The sequence below is a fragment of the Mastigoproctus giganteus genome, chromosome 1 (assembly GCF_048544385.1).
Source record: "Mastigoproctus giganteus isolate SK-2022 chromosome 1, ASM4854438v1, whole genome shotgun sequence".
Classification (NCBI taxonomy): Eukaryota; Metazoa; Arthropoda; class Arachnida; order Uropygi; family Thelyphonidae; genus Mastigoproctus; species Mastigoproctus giganteus.
Window position 1 is genome coordinate 55,255,334 of NC_143575.1, and position 25,565 is coordinate 55,280,898.

The 25,565-nt window shown below is 39.1% G+C and overlaps 1 protein-coding gene across 1 annotated transcript in view; it reads right to left on the bottom strand.

Annotated features, from left to right (window-relative positions):
• The window catches only part of LOC150090808 (uncharacterized), a 791,939-nt gene that overhangs the window by 212,709 nt on the left and 553,665 nt on the right, over positions 1-25,565 (bottom strand). Inside the window, exon 33 of the mRNA XM_090372970.1 lies at positions 21,439-21,492. Within this exon, the coding sequence (XP_090229096.1) occupies positions 21,439-21,492 (54 nt within the window). The remainder of the gene's footprint in view (positions 1-21,438; positions 21,493-25,565) is intronic.

Here is a 25,565-nt window from a genome sequence, read left to right on the forward strand (position 1 = left end):
TAAAATATATATTGCGAACATGGGTAAAATTAACACAATCTATTAAAATATGCTTTAGAGTTAAAACGGTGTCGCAAGACTCGCACATAGGAGGGTCATCCGCCCTCAGCAGAAAAGAATGTGTCAAATGACTGTGTCCTATGCGGAGTCGGGCAAGAACAACTTCCTCGCTCCGATTCCTGCGCAGACTAGACTGCCATGTTTCTATTACAGGCTTTATTTGGTATAATTTATTTGTTCTCTGTCTGTGCCATAGTTCTTGCCATTGGGAATATATCTTGTTGCGTATTATTTGCCTGTAGTCTGTATAGGGGACTGACAGGCAACGATTATGAGTGGGTGTTGCTGATTTGGCTGCAGCGTCAGCCAAATCATTTCCCTTTATCCCAATGTGGCTAGGAATCCAGCAGAAGTGGATATCAAACTTGCATCGATGAAGAGAATGTCTCTTCTGCTGAATCCGACAAAGAACTGGATGAGAATTGTGTCTCAGAGATAATAAAGCCTGTAATACACTCAAAGAGTCGGAATATATTATTGACCTTTGGAATTGACAAGTTCGAATGTGATCCAAGGCTAACTCTATAGCATACAGCTCTGCAGTGTATATGCTGAATTCGGGAGGAATCTGCTGAGATATTATAGTGTCCGGAAAGACAGCAGCAGATCCTACGCAAGATTCAGTCTTCGAGCCGTCTGTGTAAACGGACAGGAAGTCTGAGTGCTCAGCTTGGTGAGCAGAGTAGAGCTGCTGGTAGACAGATGATGAGGTCTCGGACTTTACCCATTTCTTAAGGGAAAAGTCGCACGGTGGGGGATGAGCATGCCAGGGTGGAGGAATTTCTTTTCCTGTTTGTGCAACCTTGTCTACCATGATGTTAAACTCTCTGAGTAGCTCTTGGACACGAATGCCAAAAGGTCGGTTGGCAGTCTTACGAGTATTGTACAAATTTTCCCAACATGGCTCAAAAACGGATGTCCACGTGGGATGGTCTGGCAGGGATTTCAACTTTAAAGCATAGTTTAAAGACAACTGCTTACGTCGAAGGGATAATGATGGTTCGTTTGCTTCGACGTATAAGCTCTGGACAGGAGATGTGCGATATGCTCCAGTAGCGATATGGATGGCCTGATGATGGACAGGGTCAAGCCATCGAAGGGCACTGTCTCTGGCTGAGGAGTATACCTGGGCCCCGTAGTCTAATTTGGGTTGTACGAGTGCACGGTAAAGCCGTAGTAGGGTGCATCGATCTGCTCCCCAACGCGTTGAGGAGAGAGATCGGAGAATATTGAGTCCCCTCATGCATTTTGTACGAAGTTGACGAATATGTTCTAGAAAGGTCAACTTTTTATCAAACACAAGTCCCAAGAATTTTGTGTCTGACACTACTGGAATTACATTTTGTCCGAGCCTTAATTCAGGTTCAGGATGAAGATTACGCTTGCGACAAAAGTGTACGCAAACGGTCTTCTCCGGCGAGAACCTGAAGCCATTAGCAAGTGCCCAGGAATTAAGGCGATCAATGGCTTTCTGCAGTTGTCTTTCAATAACCCTCATGTTGCATGACTGACAAAATATGCTAAAGTCATCAACATAGAGGGCACAGTTTACAGTTGGAGGAAGTTGTTCTGTGATGGAATTGACTTTGATGGCAAAAAGCGTGACACTTAATACTGATCCTTGTGGTACTCCCTCCTCTTGGCTGAAGGGACGAGAGAATGAGGATCCCACACGAACTTGGAAAGATCGATTGGCTAAAAAGTTTTGAATAAAAAAGGGGAGATGCCCCCTAAGGCCAAGGCTATGGAGATCTTTTACGATGCCAAATCTCCAAGTTGTGGCATACGCTTTCTCCATGTCAAAGAACACCGACACCAAGTGTTCGCGTTCTATTAGTTGGAAAAACACAAATAAGAGATGGTAGCACATACTGGATGACAAGATAATTTGTGTGTTAATGGACATATTATTTTTGTAGAGATGGAATGCATTGGAAAAAAGGTGGTGTAAGTCAAATATCACAGAGGAGGCCTTAAGGGTCGAGGGATAATTTAGACACACATTTATCTGGTGAAATGGAGCAATGTAACACTTTCACACATCCCAAGATCCTCTGATGCCACAAAAGCTGATATTGGCAAGAAGTATAAAGTGTAGTGATGTTTCGACCTAAGAGGAAGCAAATGCTAGGGAGACTTTTTAAATAACTTCAAGGGCTATATTTTGGGAAGGTAAACCATACAACAATACTTAATCTTACTGTTTACAGTAATGTCAATAAAATTAAAGGCAGATATTGTTGGGATATCAGAGATGTGATTCCACACAGATAAAAGGAATGCAGAATTGGAATTTGGGGAGAACAATGTATACAGACAGGATAGGAAGGGAGGAGGGGTTTTGCTGTTGGTTAAGAAACACAAAATCTAAGGCAGTACCATCCAGTTGAAATGGGCAGACAGTGCAGTGTTGAGTCAGTTTGGTGTGACAGAAGCACTATGAAAGCGAAATTGAGAGTAGGAGTGTGTTATGGGCCTAATGACTCTGATGAGCACAATGAACAACTGCACAGGGAAATAGAGTGGGCAATTAAATCAGATTGTATTATAATGGGGAATTTTAACTTCCTAGATATTGACTGGAACTTGTGAGTTAGTCACTCAACACTAGCAAGGCTTTTTTTGATTTATTGGATGACTGTTTTGTATAGCAGCAGGTCGAGAGGCAAACAGAGGGAGAAATACACTTGATCTGATTATCAGTAGTGATTCTTTATGCATTAATACTTTGCAGATAAAGGAACTATTAGGTGCCAGTGATCACAGTGTTCTGATGTGGGATTTACTCAAAGATGTAACTACTGTCAGGGGTAAAGGGAAGTGATTTTGTTTTCGTAAAGGTGACCACAGTGGTCACAGACAGTTTTTAAATTTTATAGAGTGGGAACAACTAATGATGTTACTAACTGCAAATTCTAAATTGGAAGCATTCAAAGAATTAATCTTGGAAGCTACTAGACCTTTCGTACCAACTAAGAAATATTATTATTATTATTATGATTAACCATATGGTGCAAGGAAGCCTGAGGCTTATGCTGCACCAGCCAAAACTTGAGTTACTCTGAGAGAGAGAGGGGAGAGAGAGAGAGAGAGAGAGAGAGAGAGAGAGAGAGAGAGAGAGAGAGAGCAGTAGAAGAAAGGAATCACCAAGAAAGAGAAGAATGATGATATCCAGCTGAGGACCCTGGGTGTGCCAAGCACATACTAACCAGATGTGTTCAAGGGTGAGGATTAAATGGACGTCAGATGAACTAATGAGAATCGTGGCAGAGAAGAAAAATGCATAGGATGCATATAAATTATCAGGTGACATGGAAGCCTATGGTAGATATAAGCTGGTCTGTAATTAAGTCACAAAAGAGATTAGACAGGAGAAGGTAGATTACAAGAAATCCTTGGCAAAAGATGCAAAGAAAAACAGCACAAAAAAAATGCTTACTTATGCAAAGTCTAGAAGAAAGGGGCTGAATCAGATTGGTCCACATGATATTGATGGTTCGACTGTTGATGATCCTGCTCAGGTAGCTGACAGACTGAATGATTATATTGCATCTACACATGAGGAGATATTCATGGAGGGGATTGCCAGAAGTTTATCGAACTCTGATAGGGAGCTAAATGACTTTGTAATAACTGAGAGCAAAATGGATGAGAAATTGCTGAAGTTGAACATAAGAAAACCATGTGGAGGGTTGGGATCTATCAGGTTATATTAAAGGACACAGCAAAGGAAGTAAGCAAACCCTTAGCTATAATTATGAGAGCTTCTTTGGACTAAAGGGAGGTCACCATGGGGTGGAGAATGTGCAAATGTTTCTCCAATTCACAAAGGCGGATCAAAGGTTAAAACAAGTAATTACAGACCTGTTAGTTTAACTTCTGTTCCAGGGATGATTAATGGAGGCACTGGTTAAAGAAGCACTGGAGAATCATCTAGAAAAGAATGCAGTTATAGTTCAGACACAGCATAGGTTTGTTAAGGGGAAATCTTGTCTGACCAATCTGATTGGATACAATGATGTGGTCACAAAGGAACTGGATGCAAAAAAAAATTTTTTGATCTCATATACTTGTATTTTAGGAGAGCTTTTGATACTGCATGTTGCACATGGAAGACTACTGTACAAATTGGAGGAGTATGGCATTAAGGGCATATTGCTAATATGGATAAAGGGTGGCTGAGTGGGACAAGACAGAGAGTGGTAATCAATGGACTCTGCTCTCAGTGGACTAATGTTATTAGTGGAGTCGCCCAGGGTTCAGTGTTGGGCCCATTGCTGTTTTCTGGATTTATTAATGATATTGATGAAGGTATATCAGGGTGAATGTCCACGTTTTCAGACGATATGAAGGTTGGTGGAGTTTAATGATAGTAAAGACAATACGCTGCTGCAATAGGATCCAGAAAAATTGAGCAGATGGGCTGAGAGATGGCAATTGAAGTTTAACATTGACAAATGTAATGTACTGCATGTGGGTTTAATTTCTGTTGATAGGCATTTATATATTGTTTAATTTTTTACATTTAATAATTAAATTCTAAAGTCCAGAGTAACATATCAACTGTGTAGAACTACGCTCATCATAGTGGAGAATGAAAAAGAGCTGGGGTAATTGTTCAGTCAGGTATGAAGTTTTCTGACCAGTGCAGACAGTCTGTAAGACATGGTTTCTTGCCAATGAGAGAGGGGGGGGGGGGAGAGAGAGAGATATATCATTCCTATGATATATAGGAATTTTTCTAGCAGGGATAAGGAGGTGATCACCCTGTATAAGGCAATGGTCAGGCCACACCTTGAGTATTGTATACAGGTCTGGAGGCATCATTTTAGGAAGGATGTAGAGCTTTCTTACATAAGCCTTTCTTAAGAAGAAAGGCTTAAGTTCTGCAGATTGCAGCACCTGAAGACTAGGCACTTGGAAGGTGATGTGACTGAGGTGTATAACACCTTGAATAGTTTGAGCAAGCTCAATGCCAATGGGATTCTTCCTCTTGCCCAGATTAATCACCTGAGGGGACATAAATTTGAATAAAGGAAAGACAATTGTAGAATACATGTGCAGAAATTTGCCTTTAGCCAGGGGGTGGTTGATTGCTGGAACAAACTTCCATCCGTTGTTGTTGTGAAAGTTGACAGCTGAAATAAATTGAAGGCAGAGCTAGATAAACATTTGGAGGGAATGGGTGGGTGAAATGGGAAGGGTTTATTTATTTTTTTTTTTTTTTGGCTTGCTTTCTTGCATCATATGCCTCTACTAATGCTAATGTCAAAAGTGGTGTCAATAAAATCAGTAAAAATTTGAACTCGAATAGAAATATAGTGCCACTCAGAAATAGGTGGTGATCAGTGTACTATGGTGTGTACAATGTATTTAGGGACAGGCAAGATATGGGAGAGGTCATGCTTCTTATCAAAAGCAGCCTGAGGAAGAAAAAAATGCAGAACAAAGAAGTTGGAGGCAAAATGAAAGTGGGAATACTTTACAGATCATAAAGTTGTAAAGAACATAATAAGAGCCTCTACATGCAGAAATTGGTGAGAAAGTGTGAAGGTCTTATTATGGGAGATTTCAATTTGCTTCTTAATTGACTGCAGCAAGTGAGGGAGAAACTCACCATGGGGTGAAAAAAATTCTTAAATTATCAAGATCATGGTCATCCAACCTTGTTTTGACTAGGAACCAAAATGGATAAAATGCTGAAAATCACAGGACACATGGGTTCTCCAGGCAGAGGGTCACAGGGTGCAAATCCCTACCACTTATATGTTATGCATTAATTGGTTTAATTTCTGTTGATCAGCATTTATATATGGTTTAATTTTTTACATTTAATAATTAAATTCTAAAATCCAAAACTATTATTAAATGACACTAATAATATTCTTATTGCACAGTGATAATAGTATTGTTAAATACTAAGGAGTTTACATGAAACATCATACCATTCTTTTTTTTTTTTTTTATGTGAACCCCAAACACGAGAGGTATTAGAACCTATAGTACTTAGTACCGTGCTTGGGTTTGAGGTTAAGAAGACGAAAGAAGATATTTGTTGACATTGGACTTGAACTTCTGTAGATTGTAATTTTCAGGAAATACGTATGAAGGAAGGTTGTTCCAGAAAACGGCAGTTGAATGAATAAATGAGGAAGATGAAAAGTTGGTTCTGTGGGTTTGAAGTTGGACAGTAAATGGATGTTGGCTGGTGGCGGCACGTGTCCGGACTGTTTTGAAAGAGAGAGCAGGAATTATAGAAGCCAATTCAGAAGAACAGTGCCCATGGAAGTATCTGTAGAAGAGGCATGCAGCAGAAACAGTGCGTCTATGAGAAAGCGAGTGGAGAGACTCTGTTAGAGATGAATCATTAATTAACCTAACTGCCCTCTTCTGAATGGAATCAAGAAGCCGGAGAGAGGTTTTGGGGGCACCACCCCAGATATGGGAACAATATTCCATGGCAGGGCGAATTTGCGATTTATACAGAGTGAGCAGCTGTTTGGAAGAAAAGTAACGCCAAGAACGAAAGAGAAAACCAAGTTTTTTAGATGCAGAGGAAGCAATATTTGTAATGTGCTTGTGCCAAGAGAGATTAGAAGTCAGGGTAATCCCCAAAAGAGATATATCGTTTTGCCTAGAAATCGGAGTGTCACTAAAGATAAGCATAGGAGTAGAAGAATCCTTTTTGCGAGATATAAGACAAGACTGAGTTTTAGAAGGGTTGAAATCAACTAAGTTGTCTTTGCCCCACTGGAGAATTACCTGAAGATCGGCATTTAAGGAATTGGTAGCAGATTTTCGAGAAGTTGAAGCTGATTGAGCAGGACAAGGTTTCTCAAAATGGAAAGTTGAATGCAATGTGCTATCATCGGCAACACTATGGATAGGATTTCCAGTCAATGGAAGAAGGTCATTGATATACAAGAGGAAAAGAGTGGGGGAAAGAACTGAACCTTGGGGGACACCGGCATTAGTGGAGAAGTTAGAAGACAGAGAGCCATCTACCATCACCCTCAGTGAGCGATCAGAGAGAAAACTGGATAACCAATTACTAAAAACAGTTGGCAAACCATAAGATGGAAGCTTGTTTAGAAGACCTTTATGCCAAACACAATCAAAAGCCTTTGAAATGTCAAGAGCAACTACTTGTGTTTCACCGAACCTTTCCATTGAATTAGTCCATAAATGGGTAACATAAGCCAGAATATCTCCAGTGGATCGACACTGACGGAATCCATACTGGTGATCATTGATCAGACAGAAGGTTTCTAGGTAGTTTAAGAGTTGGCGGTTAATTGATTTCTCCATTACTTTAGAAAGAGTAGAAGTAATTGCAATGGGACGATAATTGGATGGGAGGGATTTGTCACCCTTTTTAGGAACTGGCTGGATATGAGCAAATTTCCAAGCAGAAGGAAAAACACCTTTGGAATAAGAAAGTGAAAAAAGGTGGCAAAGAATAGGAGTAAGTTCAGGAGCACAGGTTTTGAGAACAAGTGGAGAAATACCATCAGGACCTGGAGCTTTCTTAGCATCAAGATTCATCAAAATCCTTCTGATATCCTTTTGACGGAAGACCACAGGAGGCATTGAATGGAGCGTGTTGGGAATGGTGGGAGGTGTTTTACCAAGATCATTAATACATGAGCTGGAAGAAAAATGGGATGCTAGCAGGTCAGCTTTATCCTTGGCTGAAGTGGCAACAGAACCATCTGGTTTGGACAGAGGTGGGAGCAAAGATGGGCAAAAGTTGCGGCCAATAGCTTTGGCAAGAGACCAGAATGCTCGGCTACCATTAGGGCAAGAAGCATGTTTTCTACTCTTAGCCTGTTCAAACTCTAGTTTGGACTGGTTAATAACTGCTTTACAACTGTTGCGAGCTTTGGTGTAGGCAGAAAATGAAACTGAAGAATTAGAAACAAGCCAATAACGATATGCAACATTCTTCTCTTGGACAGCCTTAGCACATTTATTGGAAAACCAAGGTTTAGATAAAGGACGAGATTTTAAAGTGGAGTGTGGGATAAAGGATTCCATTCCTGCAAGAATAATTTCACTGACACGATCTGAGCAAACGTTGACATCAGAAGTTTTGAAACAGTAATCTGACCAAGGAAAAGAAGAAAAGAAGTCTCGCAGGTCATCCCATTTTGCATTCTTGTAATGCCAAACAACACGTGGTTGGGAATAGCCATGAGATAAAGGTTCCATTGGAGAAGAGACAATCACCAAGTTGTGACCTGAAGTGCCTAAAGGACCTATCACTTCGACCGTGTACTTAGAAGGGTTGTTTGTGAGAAAAAGATCAAGCGTATTGGCTGTATGATTAGGATTGTCCGGTATTCTTGTAGGTAAATGAACAATCTGTGTTAGGTCATTAGTAATTGCAAAAGCCTCAGCATCTCGACCTGCTGGGTCGGTGTGACTAGAAAACGGAAGCCAGCTGGAGTTGTGAACATTAAAATCACCAAGGAAAATTACTTCACTGTTAGGAAAGTTGGACTGGAGAAAGTCAAGTTGAAAAGAGAGGAAGTCCAAGTGATTAGTGGAGTCGGGAGAACGGTAGAGACAACAGATGAATTTGACCCAATGAGGTAGAGAGATTTTAAGCCAGAGAAGATCAAAGAGAGGAGATTCCAAATTGCCAAGTTTCTGACAGTGAATATCAGGATGGACATATGCACAAGTACCACCTTTGAGGCGAAAGGAATCATACAACGAATAATTTTGGCATCTGAGATGAGCAGTAGTTGAATCAACCAATAACTGAGATTCTGTCAGAAGAAGTACATTGGGTTTGGCAGACTGCAAGTGGAAATGGACATCGTTGAGATTAGAATTGAGACCACGTATTTGTGAAATTAATTAGGAAGTGCTTGGGAGGTTTAGATCTTTTCGCAGATAAGCTTGCTCTATTAGTTTGACAATTCATGGTGTATTCAATAGTAAGGAAAAGTAGGTGGGACATGTTGTATGAAGTAATGAAATTTTTGGATATGGCGTACATGTGGTAAGAATATACCCAGATCCTTGACATAACGTGGCCTCGACAATGCTCACCGCATACACACTACTCGGACTCCCTCCAGTCACTATCTGGCAGAGTAGAGGCAACAAGATTATACACTAGCTGATCTGGAAGCTTTCTAGAGAGTTACCAATAGGTTCAGTCGGGTGTACTAACTAGCGGCCGGCCTGCGAACACCGTTTTAGAGCTGTACCCTCGAAATGTAAGGAATTTTGGATCTCGCCCCGACGTTCATCATAACCTCAAAAGTCATCAATCATACTGCATGATGGAAGAGATAGGGAAAGGTTGACCGGAACTTAGCTCTAGAGACTAAACATGGGTTCCACCATTTCAAGCCTCCAATTCTTACTGCATGTTGGTAACAATACTGTTAAATCATATCGATATTTAAAACATAAGAAAGAAATACAAAAAATTAAATATTACTAAAAAGGGATATTTTCAAAAGTCAATGTGAAACTATATTTTTCAACATGCAAATTTTAACTTTTGGGAATGGTATAACATTTACAGCTACCTACATGGACACAGGCCACATAATATGAAGGAAGAGACCACACACATTCTGTGGTCTATAGGTTGGGCACACCTGTGCTAAATTACTATTATTTGTATTAGCACATTATGGAAAATACTAGGGGCAGGAATATTATAGACCTCATCACTGTCCAAAAACCAGATGACATCATAAGAACCATTATCCAGGACTGACCATGGAGTTCTAAGTTGGACAGTAAAGAAAAAGGTCACAGTTATTGAAGACAAAGACAAGGATTTTAATTTCAAGAAAAAAGACTATGACAGTTTAAGGTGCTACATGGCCTTTATCAGATGAATTATGGAGTAATTTTAAAGCAATAAGCAGAGAAGATGTAAATGCATATATACTATTAATAAAATACAGAGCAAGGAGTACACCGAGATGGATGACCACCGAGTAAGCTAGTTTACTACAGTAGAAAAAGATGCATGGGAAAGATACAGAGCAACAAAAAGTACTGAAGCCTATAACAGCTACAAGTTGATTTGCAATAGTACTGCAGAAAGGGTTAAGATGGCAAAGATGGAGACAAGAAGTTTTTAAAATATGTGAATACAAAGAGGAAAAGAATGAATCAGATGGGATCCCATGTGTAATGAGTGTAGAAAAGTCTTAAATAATCCAGCTGATAACAAATACTGTTCATGGTTTAGGCCTAAATGGATGTCAGATAAATTAATGATGCTCATGGCAGATATAAGCTAGTCTGTAATCAAGTCACAAAGGAAATTAGGTAAGCAAAGGCAGATTAGCAGATTAAGAGAAATCTTTGGCAAAGGATGCAAAGAAAAACAGCAAAGAGTTTTACTTATGTAAACTCTAGAAGGAAAGGGATGAATCAGATTTGACCACTTAACATAGATGGTTTGACTACTGATGATCATGCTCATGTAGCTGATAAACTGAATGAGTATTTTGCATCTACATTCACACATGAGAAGTTATTCAAGGAGGGGAATGCCAGAAGTTTAACAAACTCTAACAGGGAGCTAACTGATTTTGTAATAACTGAGAGCAAAATGAAGGAGAAATTGTTGAAGTTAAACATAAGGAAGGCACCTGAGATGGATGGGATCTATCTAGTTATATTAAAGGAGGCAGGAAAGGATGTAAGCAAACCCTTAGCCATAATTATGAGAGCTTCCTTGGACTCAGGGGAGGTCCCCATAGACTGGAGGTATATAAATGTATCCTCAATTCACAAAGGGGGTTCAAAAGGTGACACAAGTAGCTATACACTTGTTAGTTTAACTTGTGTTACAGGGAAAATAATGGAGTCATTGGTTAAAGAAGCATTGCAGGACCATCTAGACAAGATTGCAGTAGTAGTTAAGACAGCATGGGTTTGTTAAAGGGAGGGCTTGTCTGACCAATTTGATTGGATACTACGATGTGGTAACAAAGGAATTGGATGTAAAATAATAATTTTGATATCATATACTTGGATTTCATAAGATTGCTCATAGGTGAAGATAAGATATTAGAACTGGAAAAGGAATTAGAAAATGTGAATTGGAATATCATCAGCTTGGCTGAAACAAGAAGAAGAAATGAATCACTTATAAGTTTATCAAGTAGAAATCTGCTGTACATCAATGAAAACAGTGAAAAGAGCAAAGATGGAGTTGGCTTTCTGGTCCATAAAGGTATAAAAAAAACAACATTTTAGAATTCAAAAGTACATCACCAAGATTGTCAAGACAATTACTAAGGATTTCTAAAAGGTCCAACCTAAAGGTTATAATGATATGCACCAATATCAAGCCATGATGGTGAAGAGGTTGAAGAAATGTACACTGAAATTGAGAGACTTAATAAAAGAACAGAAAACTCACTACACAATTATTATGGGGGACTTCAATGCTAAGGTTGGAAAGAGACAAAACAGCGCAGAAAGGAAAACTATAGGAAATTTTGGAATTGGTGAAAGAAATGAAAGAGGTGAAAGACTTCTGGAATTTGCAGAATCTCGAAGGATGTCAGCAATGAACACTTTTTTTAAGAAAAGGATGAACAGAAAGTGGACATGGAAGAGCACAAATGGATTTACAACTAATGAAATCGACTTCATCTCACTAACAGAAGATATATTGTGAACGACGTTACCATCCTGAACAGGCAAAATGTTGGAAGTGATCAAAGAATGATAAGGTGCACACTTGATATAGAAAGAAAACAAAGGAAAAACTGACTTGAATAAATAATAGAAATGTTTTTGGGAAAACAGAAGAGGACAAAAAGCAGTATATATGGAACTTAAGAACAAGTTTGATCTTCTGAAGACCTTTCAGGATGAAGATATTGATGAGGATTATAACAATTTTCTGAAAGTGATAAAGCACGAGAAACCTATGGGTAAAAAGAAATCCAAAGAAGGAAAAATTAGTCAAGAAACACTTGTCATGATGAACCGAAGATGACAAATGAAGAGCAAGATAAAAATGGAAAAGGGCAAAATTGAGTTTACTGGGTTATGGAAAGACATTAGAAAGAGACTCAGAGAAGACATATGAAGATCTAACACAAGAAAAGTAGAAAAGCATTACTGGAAAACAAAGGACTTAAATCAGCAGTCATGAGCAATAATACAGAAAGACAAATGATACTGAAACTGAAGAATAGTGATGGTGTACTTCTAAATAGCAGAGAAGTCATAATTCAAATAGCAGAAGACTACTATAAAGAATTATATAAGAGTGAGGAAATGATGCAAGCAATGGGAAAGATGGATCACAAATTAGCAACAGATACAACATACCTGATATACTTCCTCATGAGGTAGAACATGTACTGAAGAAGATGAAGAATCAGAAAGCTGCAGGGGAAGATGAAGTTACTGTAGAGTTGTTAAATTGGGAGGAAGATACATGATACAGAAACTGACAAGACTGTTCACAAAATACATTAGGAAAGGCATGATGCCTAAGAAATGGAATAATTCAATCATAATTTTGCTGCATAAGAAAGAAGATAAATCAGAAATTGGAAATTATAGTCCAAGTAATACAAGAATACTTGACGAGAATCAATCAAAAGAGCAGGCTGGCTTTAGACAGGATTCTCAACTATGGATCACCTTTGTGTAATATCTCAGCTAATGGAGAAAGCAAATGAATAAAAAACACCATTATGCCTGGCATTTGTGGATTATGAAAAGGCATTTGACTCCATACAGCATAAGGCAACGTTTCGAGCACTGGAAAGACAAGGCATAGACGCTGCATACATTATGATTTTGAATTAAATATATGAGAATGCTACCTCCTTTATTAGACTAGTGCTACCTCCTTTATTAGTACCAAATTTAAAATTGAGAAAGGAGTTCGATAAGAAGACACTATCTCTGAAGCTGTTTACTGCTGCCCTTGAAGAAGCTTTCAGAAGATTGGACTGATCACAGAAAGGAGTCAATGTGAATGGAGAGTATCTATTCACATTTACGATTTGCAAATGACATTGTGATCATAAGCCAAGATCCCAAAGCATTAGAGGAAAATCTTAATCAGTTATGCAGAGTTTGTAAGGATTTCGGACTACAGAGTTTGTAAGGATTTCGGACTAAAGATGAATATGGCTAAAACAAAAAGTAATGATGAACAATTATGCCACAAAAAGGGATATAATCATTGAAAGAACAGTAATTGAAAAGGTGGATTCATATACTTATCTGGGACAAGTTATTAGCTGTAATAATGAAAAATGGCTGGAAATCCAGAAAAGAATAAATTTTGGATGGATAGCATTCAGGAAATATAGTTACATACTAAGCAGCAATATCCCAATTTGTCTGAAACGTAAAAAATTAACCAATGTCCTATCCACCATCACTTATGGAAGTGAAACTTGGGCACTCACCAAAAGAATGGATGGAAGAGAAGCTGAAAACTATACAGTGAAGAATGGAACAAATTATATTAGGAATGAGACAGTTGGATGAGAAGAGAAATACATGGATTAGGCAGCAAACACAAATAAAGGACATTTTTATCAAAACTAAAGAACTGAAATGGTCTTGGGTAGGATACAGCTTGAAGATATGATGACAGATGGACTAAGAAAATAACAGAATGGTACCCAAGAGGAGCTAAAAGAAAACCTAAAAGAAGATAATGGAGATGGACAGATGAAATTCATGAGTTTGTAAATGAATGGGTAGTAAATGAATGGCCATTGCACAAAGCAGAAGGAACTGGAAAGTTGGTGGCGAGGCCTTCATCCTGCAGAGGATTGAAAATGGCTGATGATGACTTGAATATCAGGAAAGCTTTTGATACTGATGCAATTGGAAGACTGCCGTACAGATTGAAGTGGTATAGCATAAAAGGTAAGTTGCTACAATGGATATAGGGATGGTTGAGTAGGAGATGACAGAGAGTGGTAATCAATGGGCACTGCTCTTCATGGACTAATGTTATTAGTCGAGTTCTGCAGGGTTGGTGCTGGGTCCATTGTTGTTTTGTTTATTCATCAATGATGTTGATGAAGGTATATCAGGCTGAATGTCCAAGTTTGCAGATGATACAAAGGTTGGCAGGGTTGTTAACAGAGTAAAGATGGTACACTACTGCAACTGGATCTAGAAAAGTTAGGCAAATGGGCTGATAAGTGGCAACTGAAGTTTAACATTAACAAATGAAAAGTACTGCATATGGGTAACCATAACCAAAGAGAAATGTACCAACTATGTGATACTACACTCAAGGACACAGAGAGTGAAAAAGACCTCTGGTAATTGTGCTGTCAGATAAGAAGTTTGCTGAGCAGTGGAGATGGGCTGCCAGAGCAGGTCATGGAGTCTTGTGAATGATATATAGGAATTTTGTTAGCAGGGACAAGGAGGTGATTATCCCATTGTACAAGGCAATGGTCAGGCCACACCTTGAATACTGTGTACAGGTCTGGAGACCTCATTTCTGAAAGGATGTAGAGTTGCTAGAACGAGTACGAAGAAGGGCAACTCGATTTCTGAGGGGAACAAAGGGGTGCTCTTACCAAGACAGGCTTAAGTTCTGCAAATTGCAATGCCTGGAGACTAGGCACTTGCGAGGTGATTTGATTGAGGTGTATAAGGCCTTGAATGGGTTGAGCAAACTCAATGCTGATGGGGGTTCTTCCTCTTGCTCAGATTAAGAACCTGAGGGGGCATAGATTCAAATTGAGGAAAGAAAGCTGTAGAAAGATGTGCAGAAATTTGCCTTTAGTCAGTGGGTAGTTGATTGCTGGAACAGACTTCCATCTCTTGTTGTGGCAGTTTATAGCTTAAGTAAATTTAAAGCGGAGCTGGACAAGCATTTGGAGTGAATAGATGAGTGAAATGGGAGGGACTGTTTTGGCTGATGCTGCATAAGCTTGCTTCCTTACATTGTATGAATGATGTTGCTAATGGATACAACAGGTCAAATGATGTTGACTTTACAGCCATATTTACAGATGAAAGAACTTTCATAGCAAGAGGAGGCTCTGCACATGAGGCACAGCAGTATGTTTAAATTTAAATTACAGAAGACTGTTTATTAGGAAAACATTTGAGCTTAAAGTAAGGAAATGATGAATATATACACCGAGTAATTTAAATGGAGGTAGAAAATAAATCTAATGATACTCTGATACCCTCATGAAAATTATGAGGGCATCAATAGATTTAGAAAAGATTCCTTTGCAATGGAGAAGTGCCAATATATCACCAATTCAGGAAGATAGTAAAACTGCAGCCATTATCAACCCACTGCAGGATGGAAGCCTCCTCAACAATTCATGCTGAGGAAAATGGCCCATAATCTGCCACGCTGGTCCAGTGTGGGTTGGCAGATCGACCATATTTAGCAGTCAGGAGCTTGAACCCCGTTCTACTCAAAGAGCGTGTGCTACTGCACTACTGCTCCTGACCACATGGTTATGGAGGCCAGTTTGGGAGTGTTAAGTGGTAACCAAAGACTGTCAATCTAACTTCAGTGGTAGGGAAAAGCATGGAGACTGATCAAGAGTACAATAAAGGGGCATTTAGAGAGAAATGAAATTTAATGATACACACCACAGCTGGGTTAAGGGAAAATCATGTTTTAATCTGGTTATATGTTTTGAAATGGTTACTCATGAGCTGGATGTACGAAATAATTCTGACTTTGAATCAATCAAGGGGTAAAATATTTAGATAGATCATGGGGTAGCTGCAGAGTAGGAGGCAGAGGAATTAATGGCTATCTGTTTGGACTGGACTAAGGTCAGAAGCAGGGTCCACTCCTACCAAGGATCAGTACTGGGACCACTGTTGTTTCTGAATTTCTTAAATGATATTGACAAAAGGATAGAAAGTGTGATGTCAAAATTTACAAATGATGTAAAGATTGGGAAAGGGTTTAATGATCACTGCCAAGCAGCACTCCTTCAGTATGTCTTAGATTTCAAGGATGGTCAGAAAGTGGCAGCTATTTTTCAATGCAGAAAAATTTCAAGGTCTTACACTTGAGAAATAGCAGAACCAAAATAACTTGTGCAATCAGTGGGGTTGAATTAAGAAAGAGTTTGGAAAGTTATGATATGGATAGATGTGAAACTCTCCACGAAGTGTAGACAGGCAGCAAGGAGGGCCTATGGTGTCGTACTGATGATTTATCAAATATTTGATGTAGAGATAGGGGAGGTCATAACTGCTCTGTAAAAGGCAATTGTAAGACTTCAATTAAAATACCATGTCCAGGTTTGGAAACTACGCCTAAAAAAGATGAGTTGGGGCTTGATTTGACCCTTTCAAGGGTTGTCTCCCCATGAAAGGGTCAAAAGATGGGTAAGTTGCTTGGTGAGAATTGCAGAAAGGTACCCAAATGAGGAAAAGCACTGAATGTGTGAGCTACAGGCTTGGTAACCACATGCCTTAGAGTAGGACTTGCTTGAGGTCTCTAAAAAATTCTGAGTGATAATAGTAAAATGAATCATGAAGGCAAACTTTTCACTGTTCTAAATAATTCCAGAACTAAGGGACATAAATTTAAATTATGGAAGAAAAGATGTAAACCAGACTAGATCATAGGGAACTTTCTTTCAGTCAATGAGTTGTTCATTACTGGAATTAGCTACTTCAGTGGACAGTTACAGCCTGGTTAAATTCAAAATCAGCTAGATAGTTATGTATGTGAGGAGTGAAATATAGATATTTTGTTTTTTAATTTTATTTAATTATTCATTTATTATCATTATTATTATTATTATTATAATAACCTTTGCTCCTTAATGGGATTTTTTCCCCATGCATGCAGAGGTACCATGCACAGGGTAATTGGTTAGTTGTGTCTGGTTACTATTATTATTGTTATTACTGCTGATCTGAAGAAACTTTGAAGCCATTTTATCTACAGGTGTTCAAGATCGTGGCTTTTTGGAGTTTCATGTAAATATTCTTGCTGCCAGGTTCTTATGGAGGCTTTTTGGCACCATGACAGTGGTTGACATGATGATCAGGATGGTCATTACTTGTTCAACATACCACATTTCTTTGAGTTCCTGTCTTAGGTCTGAGTAATCCCTGATCTTTTCCTCGTAGGTTTTCTGGAGGTTGCTGGTGTTTGGAACCACAAAGTCAATCAGGTAGGTATCCATTTCCTTCCTGTTGATGAGGGTTATGTCTGGTTTTGCATGGGATTGTCTTATCCACAAACTATACTGCAACCATTCGCAGGAGTCAGTGTCTAGTAAGGCCTGAAGTTTGCACTTTCTTTGATCAACTGGTATTTTTGTACTATCTTCTGATGTATTATCCTGGCGACTTGGTCATGTGTGTGAGTGAACTCCGTCTGGATGATCACCTGCATCCTGTGGCAATGTGCTGGATTGTTTCTGTGGCCAGATGGCATCATTGACATGTGTCATCTGCCATTCTAGGGGTCTTGGTGATGTATTTCTTGTAGTTCCTGGTGTCAATTACCTGGCCTTGGATGACAAGCGTGAATCTTTTGGTTTTGGGAAGAGCCTCCCTTCATGAGCCATGTGGTGGAAGCCATTTTATCAATTTTAATCACCTTCATCCCCATGCAGTGGAAGCCATTTTAATCACCTTCATCTCTCGTTCAATGAGGCCAGTAAATCTCCTCCCTCCTTCTTTCTGGGATAGGATCAGTCTCTTGATGGCCAACGGATGGTAATTGCAGCTCTTGGTCACCATTATCCTGATTGATCTCATAATCCTCTCCAGCTTGGTGTTGGTCAAATCTATGATCCCGAAGGAGTACATCATTAGTACTGGGACTGTGCAAGTGTTTATGGCTGTGACCACATTACTGCCATTCAACTCTGATTTTAGCAGGCTTCTTAGTCTTTGATGGTATTTCTCAGTCAGGTGGGCCTTGATCTCCTTGTGTTCTAACTGGTGGGCCTTCTGGAGCCATGCAGTGGAAGCCATTTTATCTATGTAGTCTTGATGGAGGTCATTGTTGTGTCTGTCGTGGAGTGCAGTCTTCACCCATCTTTGTCTTCGTTTCTTCTGTCTGTGTGAGTGGGGCCTCCTTGTTAAGGTTGAGTGTTGTGTGCCATTTGTCTATCCTTCTTATGGCTTGATAGACTGGTGCTGTGTTTTCCCAGAAGTAATTGTGCAGGTTTTTAATCACCTTCATCCCTCGTTCAATGAGGTAAGGCAAACCCCTCCCTCCCTCCTTCCTTCTTTCTAGGCTATGGTCAATCTCTTAACAATGGATGGTGTTTGCAGCTCTTGGTCATCATTATCCTAGCCTCTCCTCCAGTTTGGTGTTGGTCAAATTTATGATCCAGAAGGAGTACATTAGTACTGCAACTGTGCAAATGTTTATGGCTGAGACCATGTTCCTGCTATTCAGCTTTGATTTTAGCAGGCTTCTTAGTCTCTGATGGTATTTCTCAGTCAGATGGTTCTTGATCTCTTTGTTCTAACTGGTGGGCCTGCATCATCCCCAGATATCTGTAGGTCTCTCCCTGTCATGGCTTGAATGTCTTCGCAGGTCTTCAGCTGGTAGTTTTTGCTGACTGGATGACCTTGATGTAATCCACATTGGTCTTGCTGTCTTGTTGACATCAGGATGCAATTTGTCTAGGTAAAATTGCATCCTGATGTCAGTGCTAAAATCTCCAGTGATCTGGATTTGATTCGATTCTTGATTGTGGCATAGAGCTTGCTGTCATCCATGTACATCAGGTGAGACGGGTATACAGATTCTTCCTCCTTTCTTTTAGGGTATATCCATACTTGCTGTTATTGAGCATGGTTGTTGTTGTTGTTGTTGTTGTTGTTTGGTTTTTAGGAGCATTAGCAACTAAGGCCATATTGCTCCAGGATATGCGGCGGTCATTCCTTAACCTTTCCGCATCCTCCGTATTTGGTGGTGACGGGCTCGAACCCCGGTCTAATCAAGAAGCGTGTGCTACGCACTGCTGCTCCTTCCCACCTGGCTACGGAGGCGCCTATTGAGCATGGTAGACAGTTATTATTATTATTTTATTTATTTTTGGTTGGTGTGGCAAAAACCTGGGGTATCCTTGCAATTGGAGGGCTTGAAATGGAATACTCATCATGATAATACATCCAGTATGTATATATACATGATGCTATCAATGCATACAACAAACTGAAACAGCTTCCTGGTATCAATTCAAATCAGATACAAGGTGATTTATATGTAAGGAAACATGTTTCATTGTAAATAATAATATTATTTTAAATATATATATTTTAATCAATGTAAAAAATTTTTTTACAAACACTTGCTCAGTAATTGCCATTTTGGTAATTACAAATTGTAGTTTTTGGACACAGCAGGACACAATTTCTCAGAAATGTTCTCGGATTCTCTAACCATTGACTGCTGAACTCCAGCAGAGACCCATTCTTATTACTAATCATTATTATTATTATTAGTCATATAGTGCAAGGAAGCCTGAGGCTTATGCTGCACCAGCTAAAATAAATTTCCGAGTTACCCTGAGAGAAAGAGAGAGAGAGAGAGAGAGAGAGAGAGAGAGAGAGAGAGAGAGAGAGAGAGAGAGAGAGAGAGAGAGAGAGAAGTAGTGGAAGGGAATCACCAAGAAAGAGAAAAATGATGATATCCAGCTCAGGACACTGGATGTGCCAGGCCCATACTCACCACATGTCAGCCCCTGGAGATAAATAATATACTCTATCCTTGAAGAATCCCCACAAAAAGTGTGTGTGTTATGGAGGTTTAATGGTGCATAAGCTTCTGGGACTATAGTGCACTGCCTCACAAAAAAGTAATCACATTCAGGAAGCACAGTGGTTATTCAATGGAACCCAGCCATCTGATCCACTGACCTAAGAACTTTTTGTCTAAGAATTTGTGGACAATTTCTGTAGTTAGCTGGTATTCCAACCTGCATAAAAAAGCAATGCTGAAAACTGATTCTGGATTGCATTAATGGAATATTATGTCTTTTAGTATTCTCAGGCAGCTTTCTCCTATCACCGTTCCCTCAGAGAAAAATAATCCAAGAACACTTCCTGTCCAAATCCAGCCAGACACAAGGGGCATTTAAATCCCTGTTAAAGAATAAATGGGGATTGTTAAGAGAGTAATAAACACAGTTATGGAGATCAAGAGTTTCATTTGTAGCTTCATTAGTCCACAAAATATTGTGAGCAATATATGGGTTTGTAACATTCATGGCCAAAAACCGTTTGGCAAATTTTTATCTTCTGGGTTGTTCTCATCCATGCTTTATAGAAACATGAGATGATAACCCTTCTATTTAAGTTCCTTTATGGTTCAATTTAAGCTTATTTAGGGTATTTTAAGTTCCAAATTTTACTTTCTTTGATATATTTTTGGACTTCTTTCAATATCATCTCTTACAAGTTCCAGGCAGATGTCTTTGAGATATAAGATCTACCAGGTTTTTGTAGATTGTACTGTTCCCACTTCATCAATCTTTTTCAAAATTTGCTTTATGGTTTTCATTGTGGGTGGTTTATGTCCAAAAAATGTTTTGAGTGGCATGCAACTTCTATAGCATTTTAAAATTTTGCATTCCACTTTACAATTTAATCCTCTCTTTCATTGTAGGACTCGTGGTACTTTTTCTATGCTCAAATTATTTTGAAATAAAAAAAAATTATAAACTCTTTTTCAAATAACTTACACATATTTGCATCAGTTTAGGCCTGACATAGCCAAGTGATCAGGAGCGTGAGTGCAGCAGTACGTGCTCTTTGAGTGGACCGGGGTTCAAGCCTGTGACTGCTAAATACGATTAACGTTTGTATTGATGATTCATTGTAAACTCCACTGACCTGGTGGTTGTGCCAGAGTATAAAGAAAAAAAAAATTTTTTTTTTATTCAAAATAGTTTCCTTAATTATGGACCACCCTGTGCACACACACACACACACACACACGTGTGCACACGTGTGTGTGTGCATGTACTCCGGAAAGTGTTTTAAAGATTAATTAACAGAATAATAAAAAAAAATCAGATTACACTGCAACTCTAAAAAAGAATTATAATTAATACTCTCTTTAAGAATACTATTATTCTGAAGCAAGAAATTATTGGCTGTACAGAAATAAGTAAACATTTCAGGAAATTGGTAGCTCCCTTCTTCAATAACAATAATAAACAAAGAGAAATAGAGTAGATCCTAGTAAACAAGAAACATTAATATAACTGATATTATAATTCCTTTGCCAGTGTATAATTTTCTAAAATGTATATGTAAGATTGCACAAACATAACCTGTTGCTACATTTTTAATCAGAGCGTATGCAGTATTAAATAATTAGGTAATAAGATATGAGACACTGAAATTATATGCAAAAGAAATAATTAAAACCTTTAATCCTCGAAGTCCTTGAGCTCCTTTAGGACCAGCTGCACCAGGTGAGCCCTAAAAAACATTACATAATAAATACTGAAGCCCTTTCAATAACTTATTTTATATAATTAAGGAAACATATTTCTAAACAAATTGTGATTTTAGTATTTATTAATATTTGGTTAATATAAAAAGCATATATGAGATGTGAGCAAAAGGTTTGGAGACTGAACTAATACTCGGGAAATGTTGAAGTTTACTGGCTTTTCAGATAGATCTTTTTTGAAATAGTTTCGTTGTCACTGTATTCACCATATGCAATGCTTCTGTCACTTTTTGAAAGCATCTGATTAGAACCTCTTGACGCATAAATTTTTTTTTTGGAATTGCTAGTAGTTCCCATGTCATGTTCTGAATAATTTCCTCAATCTTTGTAAATTTTTCAAGTGGTTTCAAGCTCAGGAAATATTAAAAAAATTGTACGGAGCAAAATCCAGTGAGTTTGATGCATGGAGAACTAAGGTGATGGAGTACTTCACATTTATTTTTTATTTATTCATTTTTTTTTTTTTTTTTTTTTTTTTTCATTTCATTTTTATTAGCAAGCGGCCCCTAGACAGAAACTTGCAACTCCACTATATACATATATATATCATATACAGATTCATGTGATATACTGATAATATACAGATTCATGTGATATACAAATAATACAAATTGAGGGCCCATCAAGCTCTCAGCTGCCCACATCAACGCCAGAGCTTACACTTGGTCATCACGCAACACAGCGGCAACCCCCAAGGCAGAATGCGCTGGTCCCAAAGGAACTAGTAGTTGTTGGTGACTCTATTGTCAGGGAAACGGGGAACATGCTTTGTAAAAAGGATAGGTGGAACAGGACCAGGGTATGTCTGCCAGGGGCAAAGGTTGATGACGTTGTAGAGCAGATATCATCTCTTAAGGGCACAAAAGGTGATATAGTTGTACACGTTGGCACTAATGATATCAAGAGTAGGAGACCGGCAGAATTGCTTAACAAGTACAGGTCACTGTTGAAAAAAAGCCGTGAAATAGGGTTGAATTTGAAAGTGTCTGCAATTCTGCCCAGACACAATAGGAGGGAGTATATGATGAGAGCCTTGTCGATCAATTCGGCCCTGGAAAGATTGTGCAAGGCTCAAGGGGTAGAATTTTTGATGGGATACACTTAAATAGAAAGGGTGTAAGAATATTTGCTGATGCTATCGAGGCAGTGTTAGGTGGGTCGGAAAACTGCTAGCTTGGGGGGAGACAAAGATGAATAGATTAACAGTAGCCACCGGCAGAGGTGAAAGAGATTCTTGCACTGCTTCTATTGGAATGAGCAGAAGCCTGAAAAACAAGATGCAGTATATTTCAGAGACTGCTGGGAGTCATTTCGGTACAAGTAAACACATGGGTTGTGTTAGGATAGCTAAGAATAGAAATAGGTGCATGTATACTTGCGTGTACACCAATGCTAGGAGTTTAGTAAATAAATTTGATGAATTTGAGGTATTGCTCAAAACATCAAAGGCAGATATTGTTGGGATATCAGAGACGTGGTATCACACAGATATAAGGAATGCAGAACTGGAATTTGGGGAGTACAACGTCTACAGAAAGGGTAGACTGGATAGGAAGGGAGGAGGGGTTATGCTATTAGTTAAGAAATACATAAAATCCAAGGAAGTGAAGCCAGTGGACATCGCTGGACAGTGCAGTGTCGAGTCAGTTTGGTGTGACATAAGCATTGGTAGATCAAAATTGAGAGTAGGAGTGTGCTACAGGCCTAATAACTCTGATGAGTATAATAAGAAACTGTACAGGGAAATAGAGTGGGCCAGTAAATCAGAGAGTCTTATAATGGGAGATTTTAATTTCCCAAATATTGACTGGAATTTGGGGGCTGGTCACTCACACACTAGCAAGGCTTTTGTGGATTTATTGGATGATTGTTTTCTACATCAGCATGTTCGGGAGGCAACTAGAGGGAGGAATACTCTTGATTTGATTATCAGCAGTGATTCTTCATGCATTAAGAATCTGCAGATAAATGAACCACTAGGTGGCAGTGATCACAGTGTGCTGAAGTGGGATTTACTCAAAGAGGTAACTACCATTAGGGGTAAAGGGAAGGGTTATTGCTTTCGTAAAGGCGACTACGATGGACTGAGACAGTATTTAAATTCTATACAGTGGGACCAACTGATGATGTTACCAACAGCAAATGCAAAATGGGAAGCATTCAAAGAACTTCCTTCGACTCAGGGGAGGTACCCATAGACTGGAAATGTGCAAATGTGACCCCAATTCACAAAGGAGGATCAAAGGCTGACACAAGTAATTATAGACCTGTGAGCTTAACTTCTGTTCCAGGAAAATTAATGGAGGCACTGGTTAAAGAAGCACTGCAGGATCATTTAGACAAGACTTCAGTTATAGCTCAGACACAGCATGGTTTTGTTAAGGGGAAGTCTTGCCTGACCAATTTGATTGGATACTATGATGCAGTCACAAAAGAACTGGATGCAGGGAATAACTTTGATATTATATACTTGGATCTTAGAAAGGCTTTTGATACTGTTGCACATGGAAGACTGCTACACAAATTGGAGCAGTGTGACATTGGAGGCAAATTGCTGCTGGGGATAAAGGGCTGGCTGAGGGGGAGAAGACAGAGAGTGGTAATCAATGGACACTGCTCGTCGTGGAGTAATGTTATTAGTGGAGTCCCTCAGGGCTCAATGTTGGGTCCATTATTGTTTTCTGTATTCATAAATGATATTGATGATGGTATATCAAGCTTAATGTCGAAGTTTGCAGACGATACAAAGGTAGGCAGGGTTGTCAAGGACACTACTGACACTATGCTGCTGCAACAGGATCTGGAAAGGTTGAGCAGATGGGCTGAGAGGTGGCAAATGAAGTTTAACATTGACAAATGTAAAGTACTACACATGGGAAACAGCAACCCCAGAGCAACGTATCAACTCTGTGGTACTACACTGACAGTGGTAGAGAATGAAAGGGACCTGGGGGTGGTTGTGCAGGCAGATATGAAGTTCTCTGAGCAGTGCAGACGGGAAGCAAGAGTAGCTCATGGTGTATTGTCAATGATATATAGGAATTTTTCTAGCAGGGATAAGGAGGTGATTATTCCCTTGTATAAGGCAATGGTCAGGCCACACCTAGAGTACTGTATACAGGTCTGGAGGCCTCATTTCAAGAAGGATGTAGAGCTGCTGGAACGAGTACAGAGAAGGGAAACAAGATTAGTGAATGGAACAAAGGGGTGCTCTTACGAAGAAAGGCTTAAGTTTTGCAAATTACAGTGTCTGGAGACTAGGCACCAGCGAGGTGATCTGATAGAGGTGTATAAAGCCTTGAATGGTTTGAGCATGCTCAATGCTGATGGGATTCTTCCTCTCTTTCAGAATAATCACATGAGAGGGCATAAATTCAAATTGAAGAAAGACAGATGTAGGATAGACGTGCGGATATTTGCCTTTAGCCAGCGGGTGGTTTGTTGGTGGAACAGACTTCCACCCGTTGTCGTGGAAGTTGATAGCCTAAATAAGTTTAAGGCTCAGCTGGACAGGTATTTTGAATGAACAGAGGGGTGAAGTGGAAGTGGTTTCTTTTTTTTTTTTTTTTTTATTTATTTATTAATTTTTTTTTTTGGCTGATGCTGCATAACTTGCTTTCTTGCATCAAATGCCTCTACTAATGCTAATATACAGATTCACATGATAACAGATAATATAAATCAGAAATATAAATTGTGGCACAAGGAACCACAGGACAAGCACATTGCACATGAGCCATATGACCTGAATAAGACTAAACATGGTGCAAGAAGCCACTGATTCTATGAAGTCAACATGCGATGAAGACAATTAACAATATGGTCACAAGTAACTACATAAATTGGCCAATAAGATTAGCCTGTTTACAAAGGAACATGATCATTAACTACCAGGTCAATCACACTGTTTATTTCAGCATCTTTAACTGTTACACAGCATTCACAATGAAATTCTTGCGTGGAAAGCTATGAGCATGCAAGGGGCACTGTCATAATGCAAGTTCTAATTCCCTGAAGCCCAATCTTCAGCCGTTTTCTC